The 16991-nt window shown below is 41.7% G+C and overlaps 2 protein-coding genes across 8 annotated transcripts in view; one reads left to right on the top strand and one right to left on the bottom strand.

Annotated features, from left to right (window-relative positions):
- Positions 1-124: 124 nt before the first annotated feature.
- On the bottom strand, positions 125-5244 carry DPH3 (diphthamide biosynthesis 3). 2 transcript variants are annotated; one of them, XM_014450575.2, is made up of 3 exons: positions 5001-5235; positions 4386-4460; positions 125-2671 (listed from the first exon to the last, which is right to left on the bottom strand). In XM_014450575.2, exons 1-3 carry the CDS (start codon positions 5106-5108, stop codon positions 2606-2608), a joined length of 249 nt encoding a protein of 82 aa, XP_014306061.1. In that variant the 5' UTR covers positions 5109-5235; the 3' UTR covers positions 125-2605. The 2 variants fall into 2 exon arrangements, with proteins under 2 accessions (XP_014306061.1, XP_014306062.1); XM_014450576.2 differs by lacking the exon at positions 4386-4460 and having other exon boundaries at positions 5001-5244.
- Positions 5245-5443: 199 nt separating this feature from the next.
- The window catches only part of OXNAD1 (oxidoreductase NAD binding domain containing 1), a 32943-nt gene continuing 21395 nt past the window's right edge, over positions 5444-16991 (top strand). The window contains exons 1-4 of one of the 6 annotated variants that reach the window (XM_014450565.2): positions 5444-5764; positions 12637-12796; positions 14638-14764; positions 15063-15126. In XM_014450565.2, coding sequence (XP_014306051.1) covers positions 14646-14764; positions 15063-15126 — 183 coding nt within the window. In that variant the 5' untranslated portion in view covers positions 5444-5764; positions 12637-12796; positions 14638-14645. Of the gene's footprint in view, positions 5808-12636; positions 12797-14621; positions 14765-15062; positions 15127-16991 lie in introns of all 6 variants that reach the window. The other 5 variants (XM_014450554.2, XM_014450558.2, XM_014450570.2 and 2 more) reach the window with 5 other exon arrangements.

The raw sequence follows: 16991 nt of genomic DNA, 5'->3' as shown, positions 1-16991 counted from the left end.
CACTGTTCATAGCAGAAACCTACTTACAATGCCCCAAAGCAGGTTAAAAATTCCCACCTCATATAACATTACATCAACTACAAAATGTTGGTATTTAGTGGAAGAATACCCACATGAAAACAAATAGACTTGAAATATCTGACTTTATTGAGCATGCCAATACATTTATTCTGATAATAAATTAATATATACAGTCATAAAAATGTTGATGGCTTTCTAAGAAAATGATTCTGAATGTGTAAAGGATATGCATAATCATTTACACAGTTGACTTAACAATTTTCAAACTCAGAAGTGCGGTAACAGCAAGTTACTGAAGAATGAAGCCTCTTTCTTATAATTCATGTTTTAGACAGTTTTGAGTTTATAAAGGTTTCAATGACCATTTCAGCTCCTGCAAGTTACGAAGCCTGAAGTGACCGTTTAAAACTCACCTGATTCAGTCTCCTAAGTATATAGATAAAGAATCCACTGGCCTTGCCAAAGATTACAAAGCTAGTAAGACAGAGGCTAAACTACAGATTTCTCAGAGGTGCTCCAGAAAGGTCTGCTGAATTAAGTAAGGCACATATATCACACAGAACTCTAGTCACGTCTGAAAGACCCTGGTTTTACTCTCTGCTTTACAGAAATTTAAATTAAATCCTGATGTGTTCTATTGCAGTTAACAAATTTAGTGACTCGGCTGCTTTGGAAACGAAATCATTCCCATGATTGCAGCTTATCACTGATCACTGATAGCCGTTTATGCTTTTCTCCTGAAACGCTTGAACTCGGGCCCCTTTTCCCCCTGCTCTTTTGTGCTCACAGACCTGTATCGAGGGTCCCTGTTCTTATTTGAAATTCATCATTAACCGAGGGAGCTAACATCATCGGTATCTACAAAGCCATCAACATTTGCATATGGGCAGTTTGTTTTTGTTTGCAGCTCATTTCTAATCAAGTCAGCACCTGCTCTGTTCATCTGAGCCATCACTGATTCCAAAGCAAATGTGGATGACTTCCGGAGCACCAGCGTCCCACACAGCAATGAGATTTCTCATCACATCAAGAATATGCCACATAATGCTGCATGTAATGTACCAAGTACTCCCGGCACACAGTTCTGGTAACTTATTTTATGTCTCAGCTAATGGCTACACATGGCCATGCTGCTGGCTGGCAAAGAAAAAAAAAAAGGCCACTCGTTCTAAATCCCAATGAGTGTGTGTAGCATGTTTATCAACCAATAATACAATGTTTACATTCTGGCAGGGATTTTTCTCTTTACTTGTAGGAGCCATTCCCCACACAATCTGCCAGACATCAGTGTTTGGTTTTTTGTTTTTTTTTTAAACTTTATACACATAGCAAAATTGTGTATATAAAGAGAATTTCTGAATTTGCATGTAAGTGATTCTAATTTCTTGCCACTCTCAGCACTGCAGCGAAGGAAGACTGAGAGCCTATCTCTGCATATTTCTTTTTCTCCAGGGCAACATTTCTCTGTAAGAGTGAATGTTTGGTTTGGTTGCAACGTGTAGAGGCTTATTAGATGTGCTCTTAGGGGCATACTTATTGAGAACAGGCATCTCATTTTCAAGTTCTTCCTCAGCAACTATAAAAGCTGTGAAAGCTCCACCTTTAGAAGTAGTGACTTGATTCTGCGGGAATGCTAAATGTTCTGCCGCCAGCCATGCAGACTTGACATTAACCCCTATCTAGAATGCACTTGTAGTAACCATGTCTACAAGTAACAAACAAACAAGAACCCAGATACAGAAATATTATTTGCTCTATCTGGCGACAACATTCAAGCATTTAATTTACTGAGCTGCCTTGTTTTTCTCCCGTCATTCTGTTGCCAATTTCACATCCTGGGCTGTTTTCCTTTTTTGTCTTCTACCGATTTTCAAGGAACAAGCAGAACACTGACAAGGAAACTCCATATTCTGACTATTTCACTTTTTGACTTTTCTTTCTCTCTAACTTTTAGCTCTGGAAAAAAAACTGTGAGCTTATTATGTTATCTCTATAATACCATGACCAGAACTCAGAGCATGAAGTACAATGGAAAAGACGTGCCTAACAGAACAGGAACATTCTGTTAATGGCCGGACCCAGAAGACTGGTTTGGAGTGGGAACATCACAGTAGTACTGACAAGGCAACTCATTTTCTTAAGTGAGAATACCAAACCTGATGTCAACTTCAAAAAGGCCTAATTTTACTAATCCTAATAACCAATTAAAAAAATAAAATCCTGTTTTAAAAGAAGGAATCCTAATGACTTTGAGGTAGATGATGTTATCAGATAATAAATTAGGTATAAGATAAAAATAACAAGACTGAGGGAATGAAAGCACTGACTTGAAATGATCTTCCTTTAAATTCATGTGGAAAATAAAGAACACTTTTTCCAATTCAAAGTTCTAAGCATGAAATCCAGGTATGTCATGTCATGGACCTGCTTCTTTAATTGGAGATGAACTCGGAGCAGATAGAAAGAATCCACAGCAGCAAACTACAAAGCAGTTGTCCCATGAGGAAGCCAGGAACTTTGCCTTTGATTTTTCCAGCTTGGCTCATTCCTGAATGTTCAGGATTTGGATCCCGGAAGTCCTTGTTTAGCATTTAACTAATTCTTTGTTGGTGGAAGGGGCTGGGACTGTTTCTCCACACATAAACTGCTCCTAAGAACAAACAGAAAATTACCTTAACCACTGAGTGTGTCACAAATGCATCAACAGTAAATTTTCATCTTGTTACAGAATCAATCCAGCTCTAAGTTTTTCCATCACTTCATCCTTGTTCAAAGAGTCAATGTCAGCACCAGATTTATAAGCTTAGAACTGAATCTGTTTTTAGTCATGAATTCATATTTAATATAAAATACCTTATCTTGTAAACAAAAGAAATCACATTTATAAAGACATTGCCACACCTTTTAAGTTTTTGTATTAATTAGTACTTACACTAAAAGTTCTCCACTTCAATATTTGGCTATTCAAATGTCTGTTTTCTTCAAAATTATTACTTCTTCCAACTAAAAGGCTATATGCTGATAACTCTCAAATTTATAGCGCCAATTAATCACTCTTTGAACTCCATACTTATATATCCAACTGCCTTCTGGCCAGCTCTACTTGGATGAAAAACAGACCTCTCAAACACAGTATGTCCAACTCCTGCCCCTAAACCTGTTCTGAAGGCCACAAATGTTGAAATCATTCTTGACTCCTCTTATATCCTATATCCAGTCAGTAAGGAATCGATCCTTGCCCTGGCCAGTGTTGCTCAAGGGTTAGAGCATTAGCCTGAGCACTGAAGGGTTGTGGGTTCCCTCCCCTCTCCCAGGTTGGGGCGTGTGCAGGAGGCAACCAGCTGATGTGTCTCTATCACATTGATGTTTCTCTTTCTCTCTCTCCTCTTCCCTCCTTTCCTCTCTCTCTGAAAGGCAATGGGAAAAATATCCTCAGGTGAGAATTAACAGAACAAAAAATCCTTACCCTTTAAAATGTATCCAGAATCCAACCACTCCCACTACCTCCATTGCTGCAGCTTGGTCCCAGGGAAACATCCCCTCCTTTGATTAGTCTAACAGCCTCCAACCTGGTTTTCCTGTCTCTATCCTTGCTCCTATGTAGTCTACTCTGAATTAAGCAGCCGGAACATGTTTTAAAACTTGAGTTGGTTCATGGCATTTCTTTGTTCTAAAATCCTCCATTGGTTCCCTCTATCACTCATAGGAAAAGCCAAAGTCCTTAGAGCAGTGGTTCTCAACCTTCCTAATGCCGCGACCCTTTAATACAGTTCCTCATGTTGTGGTGACCCCAATTTCATTGTTACAAACTGAACATAATTAAAGCATAGTGATTAATCACAAAAACGATATGTAATTATATATGTGTTTTCCGATGGTCTTAGGCGACCCCTGTGAAAGGGTTATTCGACCCCCAAGGGGGTCGCGACCCACAGGTTGAGAACCGCTGCCTTAGAGTGTCCCACAACACCTCTGTGATCGGCCTCACTGCACTAATTCATCTTGGACAAGTCCCACCCTCTTACTCTGCTCTGATCACACTGGCCTCCTTGCTGTTCCTTGATAAAACCAAACATGTTTCTGCCTTTTCTTCACTGAACGTTCCCTTTGCCAACCGCTCTCAACCCTAATGTGTACAGAGCTCACTCCCTTACCACGTTCAATCTCTGCTCAATAAGGCCTGCCACGATCTCATACCAGCACTCCTGATCTCACTTACCCTGTTCTTTTTGTTCCAGAACACATTTTAATACAAGAATAATCCGTAAACTTCTAATTATAGCCTAAATTACAGACAGGCTGCTCAAGGTTCTTGCACCACAACCCTCCCCCTCTTCCCCATCTTTTAAAGTTTGACTCCTTACTTTGTCATAAATCACTTTTATAATGAGAGAGCAGCTCGGACACGTCGCCACGTCTTCCCCGTTCTCCAAATCTTCCTACAACAAAATCAAACACTGTATGATCAGCATCGCCTTCCCTTTGCAAACTCCTCCCAAGCCTTCACACCCCTAGGGGCAAGCTCCTTCGTGACTTGCCTCCCCCACAAGGTAGGTGAGGGTCAAAGAGGCTTTCCCAGAGAAATGCCAACCCCAATTTTCCCTGGCCGCGTCACCCGGGGAAATACTCCGGAAGGTTGGTTAAGGTTCAGTCGCCTCAAAATCTCTGGGAAGACAAAACGCGTCCCTTCCTGCAAGCAGTATCCCAGGAAGGTGAACCCAAAGAGGGATGCTAAGTGGGGGGAATGGCGAGAAGTCTGATGCTCCCCGCCATCCAGCCCCTCCCTCCCCCTCCCCCACTAGGCCTGACTAAAGGCCAGAAGGAAATGCCCACTGACAGCTGAGACTATAAATTTGGGGGATCCATACACAGGAAAAAAGGGCGTGAATAACAAGAGCCGCGTGGGCTACGGGGCGGCGGAAGAATCCGTAGAGCGAAACGCGCCTGCTCCAGGGAGGGGCCGGGAGACCTGAGGTTACCTTAGTGATGCAGAAGTTATCGCCACAAGGGCAGGGGTAGAAATACGTCTCCAGGTCCTCGTCATATTGGAAGTCCTCGATTTCCACCTCGTCGTGAAACACCGCCATTGTTCTGGGGCCTGATAGGGGCCCCCACCGGCCGAAGCCGACCCGGGTGGGTCTAACTTCGAGGACGCCGGCCCCAGCCGGGTGTCAGCCACCACGCCCCGGCGCAGGAACGATCGCTTCCGGCGCCTAACAATGACGCAACGGCGGGCTTGGAAGCCAAATGGGTGACCCGGGACTGGTCACCATGGAGATGGCTGAACTGCCCAAGGAGACAGTGCAAGAGCTTGCTGGCTGCTCAGTGGTGTCGGGTACCGCTCCGCCCATTGGACGGAAGAAGTGACCAATAGCATGTGAGGATCGCGCGCGCTGCTGCTACGTCACGTCGGGGACACCGGAAGCTTCCTGGCCCCGGCGGAGTTTGGCTCTTTTCTGGAAGATCGGTGCCGGCAGTGCCGGCGGCGCGGAGCCACCTTGCTGCCGGGCTGTGGTTGCCGGCCTCGTGTCCCTGGACCTTAGGCCGTAACCAGCCCCCGCTGAAGGCCGCAGCAGGCCGGGGTAGCACAGTCTGGGCCCTCGGCGCCCCTGGGGGAAGGACCGCAGCCTCGCCTGGTCTTCGGCGGCGGGAGCCGCTCCGCCTTCTGGATCTCTGTGCCTTCCCGGCGACCGACGAAAGGCTCCCTTGGAATTTCGATTCGCCGGGTGACCTTGCGCTCTAGGTGACGCCTCGCTTGTAGTTCGTGGCTGCTCTTGGCTGTTCAGGTATAGCCCCGTTTGTTCATCACCCCAGATTATCGTCAAATGCCCGAAATTGGTGTTGCTGAAAGGACCAAGACCTGGGAGGCAGGTGGAGTTCTAGTTCTGTGTTTGCCAAGCATATGACATTATTTACTATAATGGTTTATAATAACAGTAATAACCTTTTATTACGGAGAGTTCGCTTTGTGCCCGGTATTGCGCTAAGTATAGTTCTTCCACCAACCTTGGGAGTTTAGATGTTATGCCATATTATTAATCTTCATACTGGGATACAGAGAGTTGGGTGTTTTGACCAAAGTCATACACTTAGGAAATGAAGAACCTATCTGTCCCCAAAGCCTGGGGACACATAACTTCTGTGAACCACAGTTTCTTCTTTGTAAAAGGAATGGGTGGCATCAGCAGAGTTACTACTACCTTGAGGCCTCTTTATATTTGAAGCGAAATGCAAATAAAAGGTGCTTTGCCTTGGAAACGGTGCTAGTGCCTGTTTTGGTACAACTGATTTATGGGGTAGTGTTTCATTACTAGATAGAAAATCAAGTCTTGATAGAAAAGGACTGCAGCGCCGTGAAAAAGGCGCTATGGGGAAGCTGATCTGGGTCCAGAATTTGACTGTTGTAGCACTGGGAACTGGATACTTATATTCTTTGAGCCTTATTTCTTCTTCTGACTAAAAAAGGTTGGGTTAGAGATGATCTACAAGGTCCCTTTCAGATCTAACATTCTACTTCTGTGTATGAGTTTAATTGGTTCAGCAATCACATGTCATATGTACCATACTTAATTTTCACGTAATACATATGTACACATCCCTATGCATATTTATGTATACACACTCAAATGTTTACATGAAGCTTCCAGTTTTGTGCACAGAAGTGAAGTTTCACCTGGGTTAGCCCTTTCAAGGCTTGAAAATCTAGAGGCAGAGAAATCTTTAGGAGAAAATCTGGAAATTACATTAAAGGAGTTATAGTAGATTATTTCAAATGCCTCACAAATAGTCCACTTTGCATAACTGAAGATTGACCCAGAAGTTAGGAGACATCTTCAAACCTTTCATGGGTTAACTGAGATGATTCTGCTCTGTCTGAGCAAAGGAGAAATTCCAGCCAAGCGCGCGGCCCAGGGGCTGCTCCGTGTATCTCCGTAGACCAGATACTTCCAAGTAGCCTCTTGGGGACAGGAGGCCACAGGAGAATCTCCAGTGTCTTATTCGGTAGTCTCCGTGAACATTTTGAGGTTGGGAACCATCCTTCCTTCTTCAGTGCTTCTGAGAATAAGTACCTAAAAATTAAAGATGAGCCATTTTTGAATGTACACCAATGAGTGCAGTCGTTCATACCTGTTTTATGGAAGTATCAATCAGTAGACCTTTTAGAAAGCAATTTGTATCTATCAAAAACAATTATCTGGGGAATCTTCAAATCTGAGGTTAGTAGTTGTAAAAGTTACAGGGGTTTAAAAATATTAATTTCTTTGTAATTTTCCAACTTTTCTTCAAGTATGTATTACCTACAATGGAAGAAGAAAAACTAATGAAACACTTAATAATAATTGACACTATGTGCCAGGCACTGTACCAAAAAGCCTAAGCGACTGCCGACCGGCTGACCGGCTGGTAGCTATGATGCACAATGACCGCCAGTGGGCAAGACGCTCAACGCAGGAGCTGCCCAGCTGCGGTGACTTGGCAGCTGCGGTTCTTGGGTGATGCACCAGGAACCAGAGAGGAGGGAGCCCGTTTGCGGGGTGTGTTACCCGAGAACCACCCTCTTGCCATCCAGGACTCCTCGGGGGATGTCGGAGAGCCGATTTCGGCCGATCCCCGCGGGGCAGGCCTAGGGACCCCACTGGTGCCCGTGCACCGAGCCTCTAGTACCATTATAACAGTCCAATGAGGTATAGGTATTAATCCCATCTTCAACGTTGGGAAACGAGGTTTAAGGGCTAAGGAGACTTGCCTAAGTAGGCAAAGCTGTAAGTGGCAGTAGCTGTGGTGAGAACTCAGATCTGTCTGACCCCAGAACTTAGGCATTTCGTAACTTCAGTGTCATCTGTGATATGATGGTGTTGAAGCAGAGCTAGATTAAACAAATGGCCCTGAAGCTCTTCAGATTGCTGAGATTTTCACTAGAGCAGTGCTGGTTCCCAGTTTTGAGTTCATACTGTGCTGAAGAAAATAAAACCTTAGCCAAATATGTGATGTCATTTTTTAAAAATCCCCACAGCATTTTAAAATAAAAATTACAATGACTCTTAAACTTTATATTTATCCTTAAAAGGTAATGAAAATATTCTGTTATGAGACATTTTTGGACCCCGAAGGCATGACAAAAGCAGACTTACTAGTTGCTGTAGGATCATTTATGGCTGAAAAAAATTTTTTAATTTTTAAATGTTAACACTACTGATCTGGAAAATAGCAGTGATCAAAATTCTTAACATAAGATCAGACTTAGAAATAAGTCATAATTGTGTCATAGAAACTATTATTTTATGAGTGCCTGTTGTATTATCAGGCTAAAGGGAATTGTTTGTTAGCAGTTTCAAACCACTACCTCTGGAGATTATTTGGTGGGGGGTGGGAGTGGGGTGGGGAGGGGGGTAATGAATTTGGCTTCTTTTTTTGTAATACTCCTGCTTGCCAGGTACTTCCCATAGAAATTTATTTCTCTCAGCAATCCAATGAAGTGACGTTGGCATTCCCATTTAAAAATGGTAAGAGGTGACTGGCCCAAGATCAAAAAGCAGGAAGGAGTCAGATCTGAGCCCAGTTCCATGGATTCCAAGTCAAGTACTCTTGAAATAACTTGTATGCCACTAGGTTCACTTAGCAAATGCCAAATGCCAAGAACCCCTTTGCTTCTTCAGTGGCACCTAGGATTCTAAATCAACGGATACCATGATATTTCTATGAATTTACTTTATTTCAGTGCATTAATGATCTTTGAGGCGCTCTTGGTTTTTCTCTTTCTCTCACTGCTCTCTTCATCCACTCAAACTATCAACAAGTCTTAGGACTTTAATTCTAAAATATATTCCATGTGTATCTACTTTTGCCATCTTTGTAGCTTAATCCTACACTAGAGCCTTCTAACTTGACTTCCTGCTTCAACTCTTGCCCCTCTATGATCAGTTCTTCACACAGCAGCCTGAGCAGTCCTTGATGTAAATTTGATCGTATCCCTCTCCTGGTTTATTCAAACTATTCAGTTGCTTCCCATTGCCCTTAAATAAAGTTCATACCTTTACTGTAGCCTGATGTGATCTGGCACGTCTGTCTGCTTGACTTCATCTCACATCATGCTCACCTAGCTCACAGCTCCTCAGTCACGCTGGCTTGTGGTTCCTTAACACACTGGTGTGACTGTGATTGGGCCTCTGCCCAAGTGCTCTGCTCTTAACATCTGCTTGACTGCTTCTTCCTCATCATTCAGGTTTCAGCTCATGTCTCTTGAGAGAGACCTTTCCTGATATTCCCCCACCCACTCCACTCCACTTATTTATTTATTTTTGCTTAGAGAGAGAGGAAAGGAGAGAGGGAAAAAACAACATTGATTTGTTGTTCCACTTAATGCATTCATTGGTTCCACTTATTAATGCAATCTTGGTATATCGGGATGACACTCTAACCAACTGAGATACTCATTTCTTTTATCTTACTCATTGTAATCAGTAATTGTCTCATCAGTTATCCCTTTACTATTATCTGTCACACACACTGTAATAAAAGCTTCAAGATGGTGAGGACCTTGTGTCTGGTTCTTTATTGCATTTCTATGGCCTAATGTAGTACCTGGCACCCCAGTAATTGTTTAATAAATTGAGTATACTTACTGAACAGAAACCAGCACAGTCATTTTAAATCTTTACTCTGCTGCTTGCAGTAATTTTTTTTAAATTAAATCTTTATTGTTCAGATTATTACAGCTGTTCCTCTTTTTTCCCCCCATAGCTCCCCTCCACCCGGTTCCCACCCCACCCTCTGCCCTTACCCCCCACCCCCACTGTCCTCATCCATAGGTGTATGATTTTTGTCCAGTCTCTTCCCACACCCCCCACACCCCCTTCCCCCCCCCCCCAGAATAGTCAGTCCACTCCCTTTCTATGCCCCTGATTCTATTATATTCACCAGTTTATTCTGTTCATCAGATTATTTATTCACTTGATTTTTCGATACACTTGTTGATAGATGTGTATTTGTTGTTCATAATTTGTATCATTACCTTTTTCTTCTTCCTCTTGTTAAAGGATACCTTTCAGCATTTCATATAATACTGGTTTGGTGGTGATGAACTCCTTTAGCTTTGTCTTTTCTGTGAAGCTCTTTATCTGACCTTCAATTCTGAATGATAGCTTTGCTGGGTAAAGTAATCTTGGTTGTAGGTTCTTGCTATTCATCACTTTGAATATTTCTTGCCACTCCCTTCTGGCCTGCATAGTTTCTGTTGAGAAATCAGTTGACAGTCGTTTGGGTACTCCCTTGTAGGTAACTAACTGTTTTTCTCCTGCTACTTTTAAGATTCTCTCTTTGTCTTTTGCCTTTGGCATTTTAATTATGATGTGTCTTGGTGTGGTCCTCTTTGGATTCCTTTTGTTTGGGGTTCTCTGTGCTTCCCGGACTTGTAAGTCTATTTCTTTCACCAGGTAGGGGAAGTTTTCTGCCATTATTTCTTCAAATAGGTTTTCAATATCTTGCTCTCTCTCTGTTCTTCTGGCACCCCCATAATTTGGATGTTGGTACACTTGAAGTTGTCCCAGAGGTTACTTACACTATCTTCATATTTTTGGATTCTTTTTTCTTTTTGCTTTTCCGGTTGGATGTTTTTTGCTTCTTCATATTTCAAATCTTTGACATGATTCTTGGGATACTCTAGTCTGCTGTTGGATCTCTGTATATTATTCTTTATTTCAGTCAGTGTTTGCTTAATTTCTAATTGGTCCTTTTTCATCTCACTAAATTTCTTGGAGGTTTCTAGAAGATTCTTGAGTAACCTTATAACCGTGGTTTTGAACTCTATATCCAGTAGTTTGCTTTCCTCCATTTCTTTCATTTGTGACATGTTTCTTTGTCTCCGCATTTTGGCTGCATCCCTGTGTTGATAGAGTGGCTTTGTGTGCTAGGAGTCCTATAGGTTCAGCCTCCCCGGTCACCTGAGGTGAATGTTCTTGGTGCACCCCTCTGTGGGCTGTGTGCACAGTCTTGTTGAGTTTAGCCTTTATTGCTGTTGATATCACTGGGAGGAATTGACCTCCAGACCAATTGGCTGTGAGGACCAGTTGTGTCTACAATGGGAGAACTGCTGTGCTGGAAACAGCCTTATGGGGCAGGACTGGCTTCAGTGGGGCTTTGGTGCTCACTGAGTCTGCCCCCTGAGTGTGGCACTTATGGATGTGAAGATTTGTAATCTGGTGGTTTCGCTTTGACCACTGCGTACACTGGCTCTTGGATTTCCAAGGAGGTACAAAGTCAGCCACTGCCTGAGGCCACCCAGCAGGAGCTACAGAGAGATCTGCAGATTCCTCCTCTTTGTATGGGGTTTGGAGGTGCCCAGATGAGGTGGAGCTGTGAAGCAGTGCAGGCTGCTGAGGAGCCTTAGGCCTTCTTTTGGAAGCTCTGGGGTTCTTTGACCCAGCTGCAGTTTGTTAGGTTGCAAAAGGCCAGGCCATTCATATGCAAAAGCCTCTTCGCACAGCTTGGGTGGGGTTGTAAATTGGGTGGGGCGTGGTCTCAGGGAATCACTGGGGCAGTGCAAACAGCAATGGTTGCCTGTCAGCCCTGCCACAATAGGTCCCTGGGTCTCTGTGTCCTGTGGCCCTGTGTAGGAATAATGACCGCTGCAAGCACCTCTGCGAGAAAGCCGCCCTCGTGTTCCGGCCCGATGCCAGACAGTCCAGTTTCTCCCCATAGGAGTCTGGGTCCCCAGAGTCTTGCCTGGAACTGGATTTCAGAGCAGTCGGGAGTTTGTATCTCCTCCCCCCCCCCAATTGAAAAAGACAACAGCGTACCCAGTTGCCAGCCCGTTTAGCGCGCCTCCGTACCTTTGCTCTTCTGCACCTCTGCACCTCCTACCAGTCGAGATGCGCTTTTTTCTTTCCCTCCAGTTGTTGGACTTCCACTCAGCCAGACTTCTCGTGGTTCTGGATGATATGTTTTGTTTTTTGGTTGTAGTTTTGATGTGGTTGTGGGAGGCAGCAAGTACAGGCATTTCCCTATGCTGCCATCTTGGTTCTCAGAATAGGTAGTTTTTTAAAAAAAATACCTTATTGCTTTGGAAGTCCCTTTGAACACAATTTGATAAAAAAAATACTCTGTATTTACCAGTAGGTGGCACTCTTGGTCATTGGTATTATTATAAAACAAGATTTTAGAATTTTAAAGAGAACAGCTTTTAAAAATTAACATGTCTTTGTTTTCCAGTTCATTTGAGCAGCAGACCATTCAAACAGCATAATCACTAAAAGCTGTATCTATGTGAGGACTATTTTAGCTATAATTGTCCTGAGCAGAACAATGTTTTCATATTAAACTATGAATCTATTAAATTTTATTAGGGAACTTGGCCTTACATGACACTAACTGTATCATTCCAGCCATTGGCCTGGGCTTTCATAGGGTGGAATCAGAAAAGAGGAAAAAAACAATCATAAAAAAGAAAAACAGAAAGATGAGAGGAAGACTTGATGGAAGGGGGGAAATTGAGAGTAGTTTTACTGTGAGGCGATGCCTGCTGATTATAATGAGCCTTTTCGTTTGCAATAGGAGATAGTAGTTCTTTTTAACAGTTGTCCAAAACATTGTTCTTCTACGTTGTCTCTGTCATTGCAGGAGCTTTGTGAGAGAATTTCAGTGTGTGGAAACATTGGTCTGGGTTCCAACCAGTGTATATCCGAAGGTCTCAGTATAATACCAGGACCAAAATACTGCATATCCGTCAGCCGGCCAGCCATATACTTAATGACTCCTAAAAGTCTCATGGACTTCTAAAGTAAGTTTCTTTCTTTCAGAGATTAACAGCATTTTTGGTTTAGCATATTTAAAGGAAACTACATTTAGTAGTTTTGCATGAGGTAAAGAGGCATTATACTTTTTTCATTTATGCAAAAGAAAAAATAGCAAGTAGCATTATTTATCCACAATGATGCTGTATCATACTATGGCAAGAAATAGATCTTTTACCTTATCTAAAGATTGGTTATGAAGCAGTGGCTCTTGTATACGATTTGGTTATAACTGAATAACCTAACTGAATAAATTACCTATGACTTACATCACCACCTGATTTATTTACTTTTGTCTATTTTTTGTCTCTACCTTTTAAAATATTAGCTCCCTAAGAAAGCCTTTGTTTTGTTCATGTGTGTATTCCCAGTGCCTGCCACATAATGGGCTCTTAATAAATATTTGTCAAATGAAGGGTTGAATTAGTGAGTATGGAGTAGGAACATAAGCACATCTAGCTTGAATATTTTTCTAACACTAAATGTATTACAATTAATTTATGTAGTGCTTTCCAGAGAGCTTAGAAAAAAAAGTGTTCATGTACATCTTTATTTATTCCCAAGCTAAGATAGGCAATATAATGTGTTAAAAGTGGCCATCTTAGTCAAAGAAATATTTAAAAATTGGCTAAGGAAAGCAGAATACATAAAAAAAATACATCATCTGACTCCCACTCAGTACTTTTCTTGATAGGTCAGTAGTTTTTAGACATGGAAATGTTGGGGATCCTTCTGGGTTTTTGTTCTTTTAAACTTTTTATTCACATATAACTTACAAACAGAAAAGTACATAAATCCTAAGAGGACAGCTTGATTAAATTTTTTTATTAAGATAATTTTTTACAATAGTTTTAAGTTCAAAGCAAAATTGGGGGGAAGTACAGAGATTTCCCATATACCCCTTGCCCTTACACAAGCATAGCCTCCTCCATTATCAACAATCCCCCATTATTAACATCTCCCGCTAGAGTGGTATTGTAGTTCCAGTTGGTGAACCCACATTGACACATCATTATCACTCAGAGTCCATAGTTTACATTATGGGTCACTCTTGGTGTTGTATGTTCTATGGATTTGGACAAATGTATAATATATATAATGATATATATTTAGCATTATGGTATACAGAGTGTTTTTACTGCCCTAAAAGTCCTCCGTGGTTTGATGGAATTTTTACAAAATGAGAACACCCATGCAATCATCATTCAGATTAAGAGATGACATTATCACTACTGCTTCCCCAAGGGTAACTACTAACTTGATCTCTAGCTTCATGGATTAATTTTGTCTGTTTCTGTACTTTATATTACTGGACCCACAGACTGTGTGCTCTTTTGAGTGGCTGCTTTCATTCTTTTCATTCACTTTGATGTTTGTAATATTCATCTCTTACCTCATGTAGTTGCAGTTTGTTTATTCTCAGTGCTGTGGACCTCAGTTTGTTTCTCCCTGCACTTCATCTAACAAGAAACATTAAAGACTTAGTGGTGCTCTTTGATTGGACTACAATTATCAGGCAGTTAGCAAATCTACTCCCCTGTAATGGTGTAAGATTAGTCACGTGAACTTGGTCAGAGATTTTGGAAACTAATAGGGAACATGAATATTTGGTGGCACCAATAATTGCGTTCGTATGTATTGTGGAGATCAGTTGAATCAACTCTGAATAGTGGCAGAAATTTTGTCAGGGTGAACGAGGCCCTTAATTGTTTTGCCATTAGATCAGCTCATAACAGCACCAACAAAAATGTAAACTCTTCTTCATTGGCCCCTAAAGACTCCCCACTTTTTCTTAACATTTTTAATTTTCAGTGTTCTGTTTGCCCAGGAAGCACCATGGCCTGCGCTGCTGTCTTGGTTCCTGGGTTGTTTCGAGGCTCTGTGGGAGCCATCTGCTCCCAGGCTGCTTTGTTGAAATCGACACGAGGCGCTCTGCGCCACCTTACGCTAACCGGGTGAGTTATCGACCTTCAGTGTCATTTGAGGTTGATTTTCAAAGAGACCTGACCTGCGATGGTCATGGGAGGCATATCAAACTCCTGAAGCCATGACATAACAGACTGCTTAAATGTGCATGGCATCAGTAAATCGTTAAACTTTAGTTAGATGTACAAATTTTTATAGACCATTTTCTAGGACCCAGAATGTTATATTGTATTTTGGATAGTCATGGTATTACAGGGCAAACGAATTTAATTCTTTCTTATGAGGATAATATTTAGCTTACTAACCCAATTTGACTCTCTGTTACAGCATAATGAAATCCAAAAGGAAAACTGATCACTTGGAGAGAACGGCAAATGCCCTTCGACAGGAGGTTGGTATCTTTGGGCTGTAGCAGGCTTTCCTAGGCAGGATGGTTTGCACACAGTTAAGACTGGCTTATGGAGAAGGTACTAGATAAGCTCTATCCCTTCGAAGGATAGTCAGGGAAAGTTGGTAATTTTTCTGTTTAGAACTTTTCTGAACAGGCCATGTGACAACTGATTCGAAAAAATGATAGTGAAATACTCAAATTTTTCCCTTTAAACTTGGGATGAATAGATTAATTTTTTGATGAAGGAAATATTATAGCAGCAATTGAGGGAACTATCCTCACAAGTATGATGCATAGGTTTATATTTTAGGGCTAGAACTTCTTTTAGAGCCCACATCTTATGAATAGCTTACCTTTCCTTTTTCTTTCTTATTTATGTTTGACACCATGTCTCAAAGTCCTTGTTCTTATCCCTACTTTAGAACAACTTATTTCATCAAGGGAGAACACACTAACATCTGAGAAAGGAAGGTGGACGAGCTCTTATTACATGGGCTGACCTTTCCCTACCATATTCAAACTAGAGAAAGCTAATCTACCACCTGAAGGGGTCAGGGCTGGGAAATAAGGATCCTCACCCTTTACCTCAGTGAGTAACCACATTTTCTTTTAAAAACTTAAATTGGATATATGTTTTGCTTTTTGAGTGATTCTTTATTTGGATATATTTAGCTTAGTGTTCTAAGTTAAAAATATTTAATATAAGGAAGGATTTATACACTTTCATAAGCAAGGTCAGAAATTGTATTGTTGCAGTAGTTGAAATTTTAGAAGACATAGTTGGGTGCTCTTTGATGTAATAGAATATTGTTTAGGCTCCACTTTTCAGGCTGGTTTTCTTTTCAGAAAATTGCTTTGGGACTGAGAGCGGTATGCTTGTGAATTCAATGTTTTCCTGAGAAGCCTATGTAAAATTAGTTCAGCATAATAGATATGGATGTGTGGGACAATACACTTTTCCCACTGATGATAAATCTGAAAATACCTTTTCTAGGTTTATCCAACACACAAAAAAATGCTGATTCTGTAAATGTGAGATTTGTTAGAATTTCTTTTTTAAAAAGCGAAACCTTGCCAGTTTTGAAGAAGAAAAAGTGGGTTAACAGTCTTGGGCTATGCTCTGTTCTGTTATATTTTGAGGCAGGTAGAACTAGAGCAGAATTAGGCAGGTTTTCTGTAAAGGGTCAGATAGTCTTCAGCTTCATGGGCCAGTTTTAGCCCCAACTAGAAAACTCTGCCTCTACAGTGTGAAAACAGCCATAAACAACACATAACAAATCGGTGTGGCTGGGATCAAATACAGTGTTCTTTATCAGAAGACCCAGATATGGTGTGTGGGTCATAGTTTGCCAATCTCTGAATTAGGATAGCCGTTTCAGAAATTTACAGGACAAAATTATTGAGACTTTTGGTGAGGGGGTTATTTTGAGCCAAGTTTACGAAGATTAATGTAAACTCTAATCCTGCAATTGAAAAGTTGAGAATTTTAAAGTTGAAAAGTCAGAAAGTATAGGGCTAATTTCAAAACCTTGGCGGAAGAATTTTCCAATTGCAACTCTTTTCCTTCTATTTCTAATTTCCCCTTCTTTCCCAAACAGAATGAGAGCTGGGAGCTGGGAGGAGCTGGATAAAGCTAGATGTATAGCCTCAGCAGTATAAGGTCATCAGGGGTGAGCCAGTCTGATCTTGGACTTGTTGAAATGTTGGGCCATAATAGAACTGGCCCACCACATGGTCTCGTCTACCACTCTTGTCTTTAATTTGAATTGCAAGTATACTTTACAAAACTCCCCATATGCCATTTGCTCTTCATTTCAAGTCTGTGAGGTAGCCTAAGGATAGGCTGGCATCTGCATTTTACAAAA

Source organism: Myotis lucifugus, unplaced genomic scaffold (assembly GCF_000147115.1).
Source record: "Myotis lucifugus unplaced genomic scaffold, Myoluc2.0 scaffold_8, whole genome shotgun sequence".
NCBI lineage: Eukaryota > Metazoa > Chordata > Mammalia > Chiroptera > Vespertilionidae > Myotis > Myotis lucifugus.
This window is presented reverse-complemented; position numbering and strand designations above follow the sequence as displayed.

What these genes read in the sequence shown, in the direction of transcription:
- DPH3 (XM_014450575.2), bottom strand. Translation starts at nt 5,108, where the DNA reads ATGGCGGTGTTTCACGACGAGGTGGAAATCGAGGACTTCCAATATGAC. An exon ending in ATAACTTCTGCATCACTAAG is followed by an intron (nt 4,461 to 5,000) that starts GTAACCTCAGGT and finishes ATTTTGTTGTAG; the next exon opens with GAAGATTTGGAGAACGGGGA. An exon ending in TAAAAGTGATTTATGACAAA is followed by an intron (nt 2,672 to 4,385) that starts GTAAGGAGTCAA and finishes GTTTGTTCTTAG; the next exon opens with GAGCAGTTTATGTGTGGAGA.